The sequence below is a fragment of the Dromiciops gliroides genome, chromosome 3 (assembly GCF_019393635.1).
Source record: "Dromiciops gliroides isolate mDroGli1 chromosome 3, mDroGli1.pri, whole genome shotgun sequence".
Lineage (NCBI taxonomy): Eukaryota > Metazoa > Chordata > Mammalia > Microbiotheria > Microbiotheriidae > Dromiciops > Dromiciops gliroides.
This window is the reverse complement of record NC_057863.1, coordinates 398,439,576-398,455,331: the sequence shown is the minus strand read 5'-3', so window position 1 is coordinate 398,455,331 and position 15,756 is coordinate 398,439,576. Positions and strand designations below refer to the sequence as shown.

The 15,756-nt window shown below is 38.0% G+C and overlaps 1 protein-coding gene across 1 annotated transcript in view; it reads left to right on the top strand.

Moving 5' to 3' along the window:
* The window catches only part of ERCC3 (ERCC excision repair 3, TFIIH core complex helicase subunit), a 44,700-nt gene extending 29,151 nt beyond the window's left edge, over positions 1-15,549 (top strand). The window contains exons 12-15 of the mRNA XM_043998094.1: positions 1,620-1,737; positions 7,644-7,762; positions 13,453-13,605; positions 14,676-15,549. Coding sequence (XP_043854029.1) covers positions 1,620-1,737; positions 7,644-7,762; positions 13,453-13,605; positions 14,676-14,810 — 525 coding nt within the window. The 3' untranslated portion in view covers positions 14,811-15,549. The remainder of the gene's footprint in view (positions 1-1,619; positions 1,738-7,643; positions 7,763-13,452; positions 13,606-14,675) is intronic.
* The last annotated feature ends 207 nt before the right edge of the window (positions 15,550-15,756 follow it).

Sequence of the window (15,756 nt, the reverse complement as noted above, 5' to 3'; positions counted from 1 at the left end):
CTAGCCAATCCAGGTGTCAGAGTAAGATTTATTAATGCCACTTAATAGTAGTCCTCCCAGGGGGCAGCTAGATGGCACAGTGGATAAAGCACCAGCCCTGGATTCGGGAGGACCTGAGTTCAAATCCAGCCTCAGACATTTGACACTTACTAGTTGTGTGACCTTGGGCAAGTCACTTAACCCTCATTGCCCTGGTCCGCCCCCCCCCCCCCCAAATAATAGTCCTTCCATTGACCAAGACATTGCTGACAGAGTATGAGACACAGAAATTCCCATATATATTTATATATATTTCATATTTTTAGCATATTTTAAAAATTTTATTAATATCGTTTGTATTTATGTCACCTTCATTTCTAAATAATATCCCTTTCCTCTCTCCTATCCAGTATGTGATCCTTTGTAGCAAAGTTTATAGAAAAAAGAAAAGAGAAAAAACATTTCAACAAAACCAAATGACACATTGACTGTTTTTAATGGTATATACAATATTCTCTACCTCTACACAGAAGGGAGAAATTTTTCTCAACTCTTATCTGAAGCCAAGCTTAGTCACTCTAAGTACATTACATGCAGTTTCTTTTTTTCTTTTTAATTATTACAGTTGCATACATATTGGTCTTGATTCTGCTTATTTTACTCTGCATCATTTAATTCATCTTCCCATGCTTCTCTGAATTCTCCATATTCACCACTTCTAAAAGTGTAGTAATATTCTGTTATATTCTTGTACCACAGTTTGTTTGTCACTCCCCAATCTTTTAGCATACGTTTTTAGTTTTGATTCTTTATAACAGCAACAACAAAGTGAGATTCTTTAGCCTGAACTTTTGATATAAGATAAAACAAAAAGTTCTTTTTTTTATTCTGACAAAAGTGTTATTTTAAATTTTTGGTTTAGGCTTTGGATTAAGTATTATCACCCTTCTGCCAGGTTGTAGGCTCTCAAATGGCGTATTTCACTTGGTAGTAATGTATACAAATTAGATCTATATATTCTCAGTGATTAAAAACATAATGCTAATGTGACCAGTAAGTTAATTCTATATATAAGTTCTTTGGTGTTTTCCATGGCCACACCTGAACTCCTGAGCCAATCTGAACATCTCATATGTTGTTCAGAAGAGGGATACTGCCATCATCGTGATAATAAAAAATTGGGGATGAATGGATAAAATTGACATTGACTTAGGGTTTTGAAATGTTCCTTGAGGATGATCCCACCCTGAGGCCAATCTGATCATTGATATTCCCTTGCCAGAACCACCAAATCATCAGAAGTCCCAGCCATCCTGCTTTCTTCCCTTCTGGCTCCATCCTTGTCACTTTCCCTTTTCCCAAACCTTTCCCTGCCCTTGCTTTTCACCTCTGTTTCATGTGTCTTCCCCCATTAGGATAGAAGCTGTTTGAGAGGAGAGACCATTCTTGTTTTCTTGGTTTTGAATACCCTGCACTTAGCACAGTACCTGGCACATAATAAGCATTTTATAAATGCTGGATTTATCTAATTACATTCAAGGCCTTTTTAAGGGATAGATTTGTTCTTTATGTCTTTTCACTGTTTACACAAAACCTGGTTCTTACCTACTCCAAACTCAGTAGCTGCTTCACTTTTGCAGGTAGGAGACACATCATTTGATCTGCCTGAAGCAAATGTTCTAATTCAGATATCTTCTCATGGTGGTTCCCGAAGACAGGAGGCACAAAGGTTGGGGCGAGTGCTTCGAGCCAAGAAAGGTAATCTAGTTTTCTCTATGGTCTAAAGTAGGGGTCAGGGAAGTTTGAATTTGATGTCCCTTGATCCAAAAGTAAAGTATTTCCCTTCTGCTTTCAAGGATGGCATCCATCATCCATAGAGTATTTGCTATAATTTTCAAAGTCTCTGGGTTAAATGAAAAGGTTAATAACTGTGAACATTTTTAATTGGGACACCAATCCAGTCATTCACATGAAATTTGAAACCAATAGGTATTTGCTAAAGGAATAGTCCTACGAAATTTGGTTGATGATACTAGAAGCCAGATAGTCTAATCCAGAGGACTAAAGATGTTTTGAGACAGGATATAAAAGACACGTGAAGGGGAAAGATCTGAAGCTAAAAGTTATTTATAGGGTAGCAGTAAAAGAAAAAGAAGCTTAGAAACCCTGAGGCACAGGAGATGGTACAAAAAATGGAAAATGGACCAAAAAGAGTAAATGCACCACCAGAGAAGATGAAATTAGAGCAATTATTAGGAGGTATTTTACCTAATTATATGCCAATAAATCTGACATTCTAAGTGAAATGTAGGAATATTTGTAAAATTATAAATTGTCCAGATTAATGGAAGAGGAAATAGAATACTTAAATAACCCTATCTTAGAAAAAGAAATTGAACAAACCATAAATGAACTCCCTAAGAAAAAGTCCTCAGGACCAGATAGATTCACAAGTGAATCTTACCAAACATTTAAAAAAAATTAATTCCAATGCTATATAAACTATTTGGTAAAATAGGCTAAGAAAGAGATCTGCCAGATTCCTTTTATGACACAAATATAGTGCTGTTACCTAAACCAGAAAGAGCAAAACATTTTTTATTTAATGTTTTCTTTTTTTCCTAATTGGAAGTAAAAACAATTTTTAACATTTGTATTCTAAATTTTTTATTTCCAAATTCTCTCCCTCTCTTCTTCCCCTCACCCCTCATTGAGAAGGCAAGCAATTTGATATATATTATAGATGTGCAATCATATAAAATATATTTCTATGTTAGTCATGTTTTGAAAGAAAACACAAACAAAAAAACCAACAAGAAAAATAAATAAAGTTTTTTAAAGTATGATTCAGTCTGCATTCAGACTCCATCAGTTCTTTCTCTGGAGATAGCATTTTTCATCATAAGTTCTTCAAAATTGTCTTGGGTCATTGTACTGAGAATAGCTAAGTCATTTCATAGTTGATCATTTTACAGTATTGTTTCTTTGTACAGTGTTCTCCTGGTTCTGCTCATTTCACTTTGCATCAGTTCATGTTAAGTCTTTCTAGGTTTTTCTGAGAGTGTTCTGCTCATCATTTATGATAGTATAGTAGTATTCTTTCACAATCATACAGTTTATTCAGCCATTCCCCAATGGATGGGCATTGCCTCAATTTTCAATTCTTTACCTCACTAAAAGAGCTCCTATAAATATTTTTATACATATAGGTCCTTTTCCTTTTTTTTTCTTTTTAAATTTCTTTGGGATACAGACCTAGTAGTTGTATTTAGCAGGTAGTAGGGTATTCATGGCTTTATACTCCTTTGGGTATAGTTCCAAATTGCTCTCTAGAATGACCTAATCAGTATATAACTCCAGTACACAACTTATTTTCCTTTTCTGTCATATTAGCCAATCTGATTGATGTAGGATGGTACCTTCAGAGTTGTTTTAATTTGCAATTCTCTAATCAATAATGATTTAGAACTTTTTTTATATAACTGCATATAGCTTTGATTACTTTGTCTGAAAACTTCCTCTTCATATCTTTTGACCAATTTGATTAACTGAGGAATGGCTCTTTTTATAAATTTGACTCAGTTCTCTATATATTTGAGAAATGAGACTTGTATCAGAGAAACTTGCTGTTAAATTTTTTTCAAAGTTATGATTACTGTGTATTTCCCTCCATCCTATTTTTCCCGTTTATCCTACTCTCTCCTTTCACCCTGTCCATCCCCAAAAGGGTTTTGCTTCTGACTACCACCTCCCCAGTCTGCCTTCTCTTCTGTCAGCCTCCATCTCTGCTCCTCTTATCCCTTTTCTCTCCTGCTTTCTTGTAGGGTAAGATAGGTTTCTATGCCCAACTGAGTGTGTATGTTATTCCCTCTTTGAGATCAGTTCTGATAAGAGTAAAGTTTGTGTTCTCCTAACTCTACCATGTTCCCCTCCACTGTAAAAGCTTTTTTGCACCTCTTTTATATGAGATGATTTACTACATTCTGTCTCTCACTTTACCCTTCTCTTAGTGCACTCCTCTTTCTCACCCCTTAATTTTATTTTTTTAGGGGGCAGCTGGGTGGTGCAGTGGATAAAGCACCGGCCCTGGATCCAGGAGGACCTGAGTTCAAATCTGGTCTCAGACACTTGACACTTACTAGCTGTGTGACCCTGGGCAAGTCACTTAACCCTCATTGCCCTGCCCCCGCCCCCCCTAAAAAAAAAGAATTTTCTTTTTTTTAGATAATTATCCCATCATATTCACCTTACACCTTTCCATCTGTTGATGTATAATCCTTCTTTGTTTTCCTTTAATAGTATTGTATTTTTTTTTCCAATTACATGTAAAGATAGTTTTTAACATTCATTTTTGTAAGATTTTGAGTTCCGAATTTTCCTTCCTTCTCCCCAAGACAGCGAGCAATCTGATATAGGTTATATATGTACAATCATGTTAAATATATTTCCATATTAGTCATGTTAAGAAGAATCAGAACAAAAGGAAAAAAAACACAAGAAAGAAAAAACAACAAATAAAGTGAAAATAGTATGTTTCAATCTACATTCAGACTCCATAGTTCTTTTTCTGAATGTGAAAAGCATTTTCCATCATATGTCTTTTGGAATTGTCTTGGATCATTGTATTGCTGTCACAGTTGATCATCATACAATGTTGCTGTTACTGTGTACAGTGTTCTCCTGATTCTGTTCACTTCACTCAGCATGAGTTCATATAAGTCTTTCCAGATTTTTCTAAAATCTGCCCGCTCTTCATTTCTTACAGAACGGTAGTATTCCATTACATTCAAATAACACTACCAGGTTTGTGTGATCCTTATTGAACAGCTTCTTTCTGGATACTCAACATGTTTATTTCTTTGATGTGGAAGCTCTGGATTTTCACTTTGAGTTTCCTTTATGAGATGATTGATAGATTCTTTGTGTCTTCATTTTATCCTTTGGTCTGGACAGTTTTCATTTATGATTTCTTAAAATATAAAGCTCAGAAGTCTGCCCAGTGTGGTAATGCTCATAGATGTCACAATAGCTGCGGCTCCAGTTCCCATTTTGTACAGCTGAGGAGGAGGCAGCCAGCCACTAGTGTCCCACTCCAATACGGACTTCTCTTGTGACACCTGGCAGGTGGAACCCAGCATCCTGGGAAAGGATCCCAAGCCCAGTGAAGAATAAAGGGCAAAAGGCAAGTCAAAAATGCAGTGGAGAGGGGGCAGCTAGATGGCGCAGTGGTTAAAGCACCAGCCCTGGATTCAGGAGGACCTGAGTTCAAATGTGACCTCAGATACTTGACACTTATTAGCTGTGTGACCCTGGGCAAGTCACTTAACCCCCATTGCCTGCAAAAAAACAAACAAACAAACAAAAAATGCAGTGGATAGCTGCACCTTCAAAGCCAAGCAGGCCTGTATCAAGAATTTGTCTTGAGATTCATTTGGGATGTTTATTGACATCTACATGGGCCTTGACTCAAAGTATCCATATGGTACAAACTCTACAAAAGAATTTCTTAAAGATAAGGGGACAGAGAAATGTCCTGTGACCAAAACTTAGCTATCTGGGGGAACATATTTTCTTACACTGAGTATCTGGTGGAATTTTGTCAGGGAAAATACAACTGAAAGAACAGGATCGTTAGGGGCTCTATCATGAGAGGAGCCATTGATTTTAAAGTTGAGACTATTGACTGTTGAGTTGAATTAGCTGCTGCAGTTGATACAGTTACCTGTAATAAGAGCTACTTCTTGTGGAAGGGGAGCATATCACCTCTGCACTGTACCACTGACTGTGGAGGTTTTCCTGTGGTGTGGGGTTTTTTGGTTTGTTTTATTTTGTTTTCTGCGATCAAATTGTTACTTACAAGTGAAAGCAACTTCTGCTGGAGGAAGAACATGATGCCCCAGCACCTGAGCCACCCAGCAGGAGAAAATAGGACTTTAAATGTCATTCCCATGAGTATGAACAACTCAGTAAGTTTGTTCCCCTCTTGTATTGTTGGTGATGTGAAGGGGAATTTATTGGTCCCTGCTCCCTCCTTTTTCCTGAGCACTTACATTTGGTTCTTCCTAGGTCTTGGCAACTTGCGTTTTAGCAGGGATCTCTGGGCTTTCCAGGACTTCACCAAGAGAAATGTCACGGGCAGAGTAGCTCCTTAGAACAAATCAGAGGACAGTTTGTTGACTTCTAGGAATTACCTACCTTTGTATTGAATCTTCCTGACTGCAGCTATCCAATTTGTTACTGCTAAAATAGACATGCCAGTATTCTTTGCTGTTTTATTTTGGAATTCGTTGGAAACAATATATCATAAAGCCCCTTTTGGAAAGGGGAGGGTGAAGTGGAAGGGCAAAGGACAAAGTATAAGATTATTCATTCTGTCTACCTCATTTTGTGGCTAGGGAATTGTCCCATTATTTTGGCCACCACCAGGTCATCCGTGTTATGGAAATTATATATTTAAATATAGTTTGAAAAGATTAATTTGAAGAAAGAAAGAAATATAGTGTTAAAATTTTTATGCTAGTTTTTAGATTTTTAAAAAAATCTCTCCTTGACCAGGTCTGTTGTGTTTTTTCTTTTAATCAAATCTTACATTTTTTCCTATTTTTTTTTCAGTCATTTGATTTTTGCTATATTTATTGTTGTATAAGGTAATCATTGATTTATGTTTGAGCTGTTCTAGTTTTCAGGGAGTATATTTCTTGGGTAAGGTTTTTCTTTTTCTTTTGTACTACTTATTTTTTTCTAATTCTTTCCTTAAGAGATTTTATTTCTATATTTTAATTTCATAATATTTCTTCTAGATAGTCATGTGGTGCTTGTAGTAAAAACTTTGTGTTCTTTGAGTCACTGCTTATAGTTGTTATAGAGTTCCTATCTCCTTTTTGGGTTTCTGTAGATTTGTAACACTTTTCTGTATTAGTGTTTTATTTGAGTTACTCCTTTTCTAGCCTTGGTTCCTGAATTGGGGCTTTATTCCTGGGCTGGCTCCATCCCCTACTATGCTTTTCAGTAAAATGATTGGTTCAGCTTAGTCTTACCCTGAATTTCTATCCTGACTTACACCTGTCAGGGTCAGGGCATCCCCCACCCCCTCAACTCTTTGAGGTTCAGAGTACTACATCACCAGGACCCTCTCTGACATCCCAGGACACGGACTATTAGGGATTTCAGAACCCTGGGCCTGAGGTGTCCCAGTCTTGATCTCTATGGCACTGTGCCAATATCTGCTTTCTCCAGGGCTTCCCAGGTACCCACTCTGGTAAATTTGGGGCTTTCCAACCATCTTCAGGCTTTCTTAAGGGAACACTCTTTTTTCTGCCTCAGGACACAGAACCTTGAAAGCCACACATGTTTTTGACCATTTCTAGTCATACTGGGAGGCTGTTCTGGTTTATGGCTGACTTTGCTAGTCAAAGACTCCCTTCCTTATGGTCAGGCTTCTGGCAGACCTCTTGTAAAGTTCTAGCATGGAAGATTCACAGTAGTTTCTCTTTGGATATTTGATCATTATTCAGTCTGGTACAAACTTTATGGTCTTGATGGAGTGGGTATAGAGTAGTCGGGCAGTCCACCTCCCATTCAGGCACCCATGTTGGTAGAATATCTCATATTCTGTGGTTGGTTTTTTTTTTCCAAGTTTATATTTACTGTCTTATGTCCCCTAGGAATGGTTGCAGAGGAGTATAATGCCTTCTTCTATTCACTGGTATCCCAGGATACACAGGAAATGGCATATTCAACCAAACGGCAGAGGTTCCTGGTTGATCAAGGTTATAGCTTCAAGGTAAGCAGCATTGGGTTTCTTTTCCCGTTAGGACAAATGCTATAAGGAAGCCTGTTGTTTCATCCTCAGAGAGAAGCAGTGACCATTGTCAATATTTGCTTGAGAAAAACTCGGTAGTTAAGGATCTTACGTAAGTCCTCCTTTGTTTCTGGATGAATTGTTGGGTAACTAATTAGGAAGGTCCTCAATTGGTGGCTTGAAGAAAAGGCTTTTTTGTGCCTTTCTAAAGACGCAGTAACTAGAGGACAGAGGTGGATTTCTTTGGTGGGATAGAGAGGGAAGGTTGAAAAAAGAAAATTGGAGGCCAGTTGGAAAATGAGTTGAATGTGTTGTAATTTGGCATGCTTTGGAGGTTCTAACAAGGTTCCGAATCAGATTTGGGGCTAGAATAGGGGTGAGGGCATGTGTAGGAAAAAAAGAAAATTCAAGTAAAAGTTTCCTTAAAGGCCTTCTAATCATCAAATTACCATGTCTTAATCTTTCTGGCATCCATTCTTGCACAGCACTCCCCCTTACCCTGCAGGTAGGGGTACTCTGCAGTCCTAATCCTTTAGTTTGCTATAACTATGAAGCAGTAGGCTGAGAGAGGCATTTAGGATATATTATTAATCAATTAGGGCCACTAGATAGGGCATGAATAGAGTACCGGCCTGGAGTCAGCAAGACTCATCTTGCTGAGTTCAAATCTGGCCGTAGACATTTATTAGTTGTGTGACCCTGGGCAAGTCACTTTACCTTGTTTGCCTCAGTTTCCTCATCTGTAAAATGAGTTGGAGAAGGAAATGATAAATCACTCTAATATCTTTGCCAAAAGTCCTAAATGGGGTCACAGAGAGTTGGACATGACTGAAAAAATGCCTGAACGACAACAAAATGAATTGCTTAAAAGATTTTGCAAGGATCGGTTATTGGAGGTTAATTCATATCACAGGGAGATTTCAGGAGCTGGACTTTCTTGAGCCATGGCTATCCTTTTTAGGTTACTTATTGTGCATAGCAAGTAAGTGGCAGAATTTACTCTCCTAAATGAGTTATGTGGGGAAAGAGTGAGCAGAGGTACAGGTTGTTTTTGGCACACCATAGAAAGTTTAACTTCCTCTTACCATCCAGCCACCATCTCACAAATCTGTTAAAACTCTAATCCTAAGTAATTTGTCTTTAGAAAGGACAGAATTGGGGCAGCTAGGTGGCGCAGTGGATAAAGCATCAGCCTTGGATTCAGGAGTACCTGAGTTCAAATCCGGCCTCAGACACTTGACACTTACTAGCTGTGTGACCCTGGGCAAGTCACTTAACCCCCATTGCCCCGCAAAAAAAAAGAAAGAAAGGACAGAATTTACTAATCTGCTAATATTGAGCAGATTTTATCTTAAAACAATGGTATGGGTTTTTTGTTATAAATTTTTTTTAATCTTCATTTCCAGGTAGAGTTAGGGAGATTAGAATAGGGAGGGACTGATAGGGGAGCAGGAAACCTGGGTTTGGGACATAGTTCTACCAAGGAATCTTTTTTGTGTTCTTAAGTATCATTGAATCATAGAATATGTAAGGGGTGTAAGTTGTAAGAGAGAGGGTACAGATTATGAAGGGCTTTGAATGCCAGAGGATTGTATGTTTGATTCAGGGAGTAATAGGGAGCTACTGGAGCTTAGGGAGATGATATGATCAGACCTATGTTTTAGAAAGATTGCTTTGATAAGCATGAACTTACGGAAGGCCCTTTCCCATCCTGGTTACCCTCCTCTAGGTACTCTCAGGCTTTTTAATGTCTTTCCTAAACTCTGGCCCCTAAAAGTGAACACTGTCTCCAAATGTGATCTGAACAGGGCAGAATACAAAAGGACTATCACTGCCTTATTCCTGGAAGCTGAAAAAATGCCTGAACTCCCCTATCAGTCCCTCCCTATTCTAATCTCCCTAACTCTACCTGGAAATGAAGCTGTATTTATCTTAATGCAGCCCAAGACTACATTACACATTGAAGGTTTTTTGGCAGCTGCTATTGAGTCATACTCAAACTTGAAATCTCTTTAACCCTCCAAATCTCTTTTGTACACGCTACATGTTTCCCCTATCCTTAAAGTCTTCAATGCTTTACGTGAGTTTAAAAAAATATTTGTAGAATTAAATTTTTTTTAACACATGTAAGACATTATATTCATCTCTTGAATTTTACTTTATTGTATTAGCCCAATGTTCTAAGCTATCAGAAATCTTTTTAGATCCTAACTCTTCCATCCATAGTATTAGCTATTCCATCTAACTGTGCCATTTGCAAATTTGATGACTATATCATCTATGTCATTATCTAAGTAATTAATAAAACTATTAAAACAGCCTAGAGTTGACCACAGATTCATGGGGCATTCCATTGGAGACCTCCTGACAATTTGAAATCTCTCATTGTCTAAGACAGCCAGTTACAAATCCATTTAATTGTATCATAGTCTAATCTCCATCTCTCCATGTTTCCACAAGAAAAGTGTGAGCTTTTCTATCAAATACCTTGCTAAAATCTAGGTAAATATATTCAGCAACAACATTCTATACACATACATATACATATACACATATGTGTATATACACATACATACATATTTCCCCTATGTGTGTGTACATATTTTTCTTTTTCCATTTTACAGTAGGATGTAAATTCTTTGAGAGCAGAGACTTTTTCATTTTGTCTTTGTTCTTTTTGGGGGGGTTGGGGGGAGACAATGAGGGTTAAGTGACTTGCCCAGGGTCACACAGCTAGTAAGTGTCAAGTGTCTGAGGCTGAATTTGAACTCAGGTCCTCCTGAATCCAGGGCTGGTGCTTTATCCACTGTGCCACCTAGCTGCCCCCTTTATTTTGTCTTTGTATCCCCAGCACTTAATATTGTCCTCTGCACATTGAAGGTACTTAATAAAAGTTCACTGGATTGTTGGAAGTGATTCACCCAAATAACACAGCTATTAAATCAGAGAAATAGGACATAAAGCCCATATCTTCTAGGGCTTCTACTCCCCTATCCCATCCTCCCAATAAATATCAAGAATTGTCCTAAGAGCTGGAGCATAAAACCATCTTCATTGACGACTAATAGGAATGCCTGGATTTCTTATGCTTACCCCTATTGGGTAGTGGCTAATGACCATACAAGTATAATTTTATGAGCCAGAGAATTGAATTTTTTAGAACTCTCTGTGATCTCCATCATAGTGATGAATACCTTTCGCAAGTATACCTTACCATTGGTGCATCTTCCAAGGAATCCTGAATGATCCTGACCTATGGATGGATGACACCTTGATGTAAAAGAGCCCCTAAGGGTGCATTTTATTCTCCCAGATAGATTTTTCTTCATGTTCAACAAATAATAGCAACAGTGGGATATTTTATTCTCTATCTCTTTTTCAGTTAATTGTGAGATAGTAAAGAAGTGATATATTTTTTAATATGACTTGTTAAAAATTGCTTATTCGGGGCGGCTAGGTGGCACAGTGGATAAAGCACCGGCCCTGGATTCAGGAGTACCTGAGTTCAAATCCGGCCTCAGACACTTGACACTTACTAGCTGTGTGACCCTGGGCAAGTCACTTAACCCCCATTGCCCTGCAAAAAAACAAAAAAAAAACAACAACAACAAAAAATTGCTTATTCTTTACTAATGTCCTCATCAAATATGTCATTTATTTGTGTATGGATGACTTATAAGATTTTTGTATGGATGGGAGAATAGTCTAATGGAGCGATGATTATTGTTTTAATAATAAAAATGTAATGTAATAAACATTTTTATTTAATTGTAGTTTCCAATTTTTATCCCTCCTTCCCTCCCTCCCTCTGTCCCCTCCCTGAGATGGTAAGTAATCAGATATAGGTTATACATGTACAGTTATATAAAACATTACCATTTTGGTAATTTTGTACAAGAAAACTTGAATAAAAGAAATTGTCTTTGTTCTCTTTAGTGTCTTTTCTCCTGCTCCGTAAATACCAATGGTACTGTAATGTTAGGGTCCATTCAAGTGTGGTATTCCATTATCCATGATGCAGGGATCAGTTTGTTGAAAAGGTTTTTGCAAATCTTTGGCATTCTTCTTTTGTTCGTAGCATATTTACAACTATGAACACTCTTAGAACGATTTTGCTTTATTGGATATCTTGTAAAGCTTTCTTTAAACTAATTTAACCTTCCACCCTTTCACTCTGCTTTATGAGACAAAATTACTCATAATTATCCATCATTATTCTTTGTAAGATTTTACAGATGAGTTTATATTCTAACTTGCTATTGTCTTTGGCAAGTCTGATGGTGACTGACTAAAGCATTTTTTCTTTTGGTCTTTTGTGGAAATTAATTTACATTGGTTAAGTTTCAGGATAAAACTTAGAGTCAGTGTTGATGTCATTTCTGATGTCTATTTCCCATTTTTTATTTTTAATAACTTAATTGAGGGTGTCTTAGTTAAGTAGTTTTAAATATATAACATAATCTTTCCTTTTTATACTTCCCCTTACAAATTTTGATCTTAATTCTTATGATTCATTGTTCTGATGCTGTACAGACAACTGACTCAGGGATAAACTTCCACGGACATCAGTAACAAGTCTTTTCCTGTCTGTTAAAATGTAGTAGGTTTTGGTTTTGGGTGTTCACAATATATAACACCTACAAATTCACCTCTTAATGTAGGCTTTCATGATAGGAAGGCATGAGTCTTTATACATTATTTCATTTAAATGACAAAAGCAAGCAGAGGGGAAGAACCATGGGATTCCCTGGAAAAACAAGAGATAAAATGTAACAGGGAAGAGAGGGAATAAGCATTTCTATAGCATCTCCTATGTGCCAGGCATGACACTAAACGTTTTTCAAATATATTATCTCGTTTAATAATACGGTGCCATCACCTTAACCTAAAGGAGTGCATGAATATTTGAGTCTAATTGCTCTTTTCTTATTCCTATCTCTGCCACGAACTACCTTATTGACTTTGGGCTAATTATTTCAACTTATGAATCCTATCTCTGAAGGAAGGGGGTTAGACCAGATGACCTCAAAGGTGCTTTCTAGCTCTTTATGATCCATGAATCCATCCCCACCCCAGAGAGTTGCTTCCCTCTTTATAGTGTACCAAGAGAGTCATGTTCATATATTAAGGACTGTGTTACTAGGTGTTCTTTTGCCACACAACTTTCTCGCTGTGAAACCCGGATGCTGGGCCTCTTTCTTTCTTTTTTTTCTTTCTTTCTTTTTTTTTTTCTTTTGTGAGGCAGTTGGGGTTAAGTGACTTGCCCAGGGTCACACAGCTAGTAAATGTCAAGTGTCTGAGGTCGGATTTGAACTCAGGTCCTCCTGACTTCAGGGCCAGTGCTCTATCCACTGCGCCACCAAGCTGCCCCTCTGGGCCTCTTTCTTAAGCAGCACATTATTTCATGGTGAGCCATAAAGCTTGCCAGAGAAAAGGCAGCTAATTAGTGAGAAGTGGCAAATTCAGAACAACAACAATAATAATAATAATAGAATTAAAAGAATATCCTCGAAGAATACAAAAAAAGTTCAAAGGGGGTTCAGAAGAAGGACTTCTTTGTTACTCTTTTGTAAGTTAGAATATCAATTTGTTGATGGTTATTAAGTATATAATGAAAAATATTTTAATGGCTATCAAAAGAGAACAATCTCTAGACACTTTCTACTTTACAGGTAATTACAAAACTTGCTGGTATGGAAGAAGAAGAATTGGCATTTTCATCTAAAGAGGAACAGCAGCAGCTTTTACAGAAGGTCCTGGCAGCCACTGACTTGGATGCTGAGGAAGAGGTGGTAGCAGGAGAATTTGGCTCCAAATCCACTCAGGTGAGTTGGCATAAAGCCAGACATTATATTATAGCCATTCTTGTTAGTATGGATTTCAGGCTTCAATATACCCAAAGGACAGGGTTCTTCACGTTTGATGCAAAGAAGTACATGTGATTTTTCCCCCGTGATCCCACTTGTCGAGTCTATAGAAGAAAATGGAACTAAGAGCTATGAGTTAAATATCCTGGGCTACAATCCCTGCCTTACCACTAACTCACTGTGTGACCTTGGGCCAGTCACTTGACCTTATTGAATCTCAGTTTCTTCATCAGTCGCATAAGAGTAATCCTGACCTATTGACTTTATGAGATGATTAAGGATCAACTAAGATAATAAGGAAATCTTTGGATTGTGTCTTTTCTTGTGCTGTCCCTGGCTTTAAAAACCCATGGAGGGGCAGCTAGGTGGCACAGTGGATAGAGCACCGGCCCTGGAGTCAGAAGGACCTGAGTTCAAATCCAGCCTCAGACACTTAACACTTACTAGCTGTGTGACACCCTGGGCAAGTCACTTAACCTCAATTGCCTCACCAAAAAACAAAACAAAACAAAACCCATGACATCTGTCTTGCAAGCTCACAGATATGAGGTATAGTTTTGGGCATCATTTGTGAGAGTTCATTTATCTATTGATGACACTTAAGGAATAGTCATAAGAAGTAACCTACAATTTTTTTTGTTTTGTTTTGTTTTGGTTTGGTTTTTTTGGCAGGGCAATGGGGGTTAAGTGACTTGCCCAGGGTCACACAGCTAGTAAGTGTCAAGTGTCTGAGGCTGGATTTGAACTCGGGTCCTCCTGAATCCAGGGCCAGCACTTTAACCACTGCGCCATCTAGCTGCCCCCAAAGTAACCTACTATTGAAGCCTGGGATTACGACTTTTAAGGAGCTTCTGACTTGACTGTTAGCATGTATTTCTTGGATCTTCTGGTTAAGATGGAAATGAAGTAGCCCTCTTTCGTCCCTGGGACAAAACTAGGAACACTATTTTCCGTTACCTGTTTCAGTGTATTTGCAGTGGCTGTCCTCCGTTCTTCCCTCCTGATTTCTGATTATTTTGCCCACTCAGGTATCCCGTCGTTTTGGCACAATGAGCTCCATGTCGGGGGCAGATGATACTGTTTATATGGAATATCATTCTTCTCGAAGCAAGTCATCTGTAAACAAGCATGTCCACCCACTTTTCAAACGTTTCAGAAAATGATGTCAATGCAGGCTGCTTTCAAGGACTGTAGGTTTTGTACAACAACTTCCAAATAGTGAAGCATGAAGCGGATCCTTTGAATTTCCAAAGGAATGCTTTATTTTCTGCTGGCGTTGGCTGAAACGGTCCAGATTAAATAACCAACCTTAGCCACACCACAGAAGTAAATGCAGCAGGCTCCTGGTTATGGCTTTGTGGTACTTCAAGCATAATAAAAGAAAAATATTTTTGTCTTTTCTAACCACTTTTCAAATGCAGTTTGGAAAGAGGCTTTTGCGTGTAAAAATTTGTAACAATATTAAAGTTTATATATCTGAATGTTTTACTAAGTGAACATTAACCATTTACGAGAAAAGTTAAATGTTCACTTTTCCTGAAAACTTTTCTTGATTTCCTTAATCACTACTAGAGAACTGTGGTTATTTATACCTGAATTAGATCACACATATACACATCTGTGGATGGTTAGTTCAGATGGATAAAGCCAAGATCATGAATTCTCTCCCCAAAACCAGGAGAGCCACTGGCTGCTTCTCTTCAATCACAGAGTGAGTGAGACCAGTCTGATCTGTCCCTTCAGATGGAGAAACAGCTCAAAGCACGAGTTCCTATTAGTAATGAGTTAATTGCATCATCTTCAAATACATGAAGTACATTTTCCCCAAAATGTCAGGGTGTCCTCCCTCTGGCTCGCACGTTTTTTCTTTAATAACCATTTCCCCCAGTTTTTCTAAGTGCCCTTCCTTCTCATACTCTTAGTGGGAAAGAAGAATGTGGTGGGGGTGGGGGGAGGGGGGCGGGCAGAGCACAAGGACAGAAAAGTCTCCAAAAGTAACCTAGGAATGTGGCCCTCATTCAAGGAAAAGCTTTTTATACTGCTTAAGTTTGGTCAACAGGCTAAGTGGGCTGTCTATGTCTGTATTTTAATGGGAAACAGTGGACATCA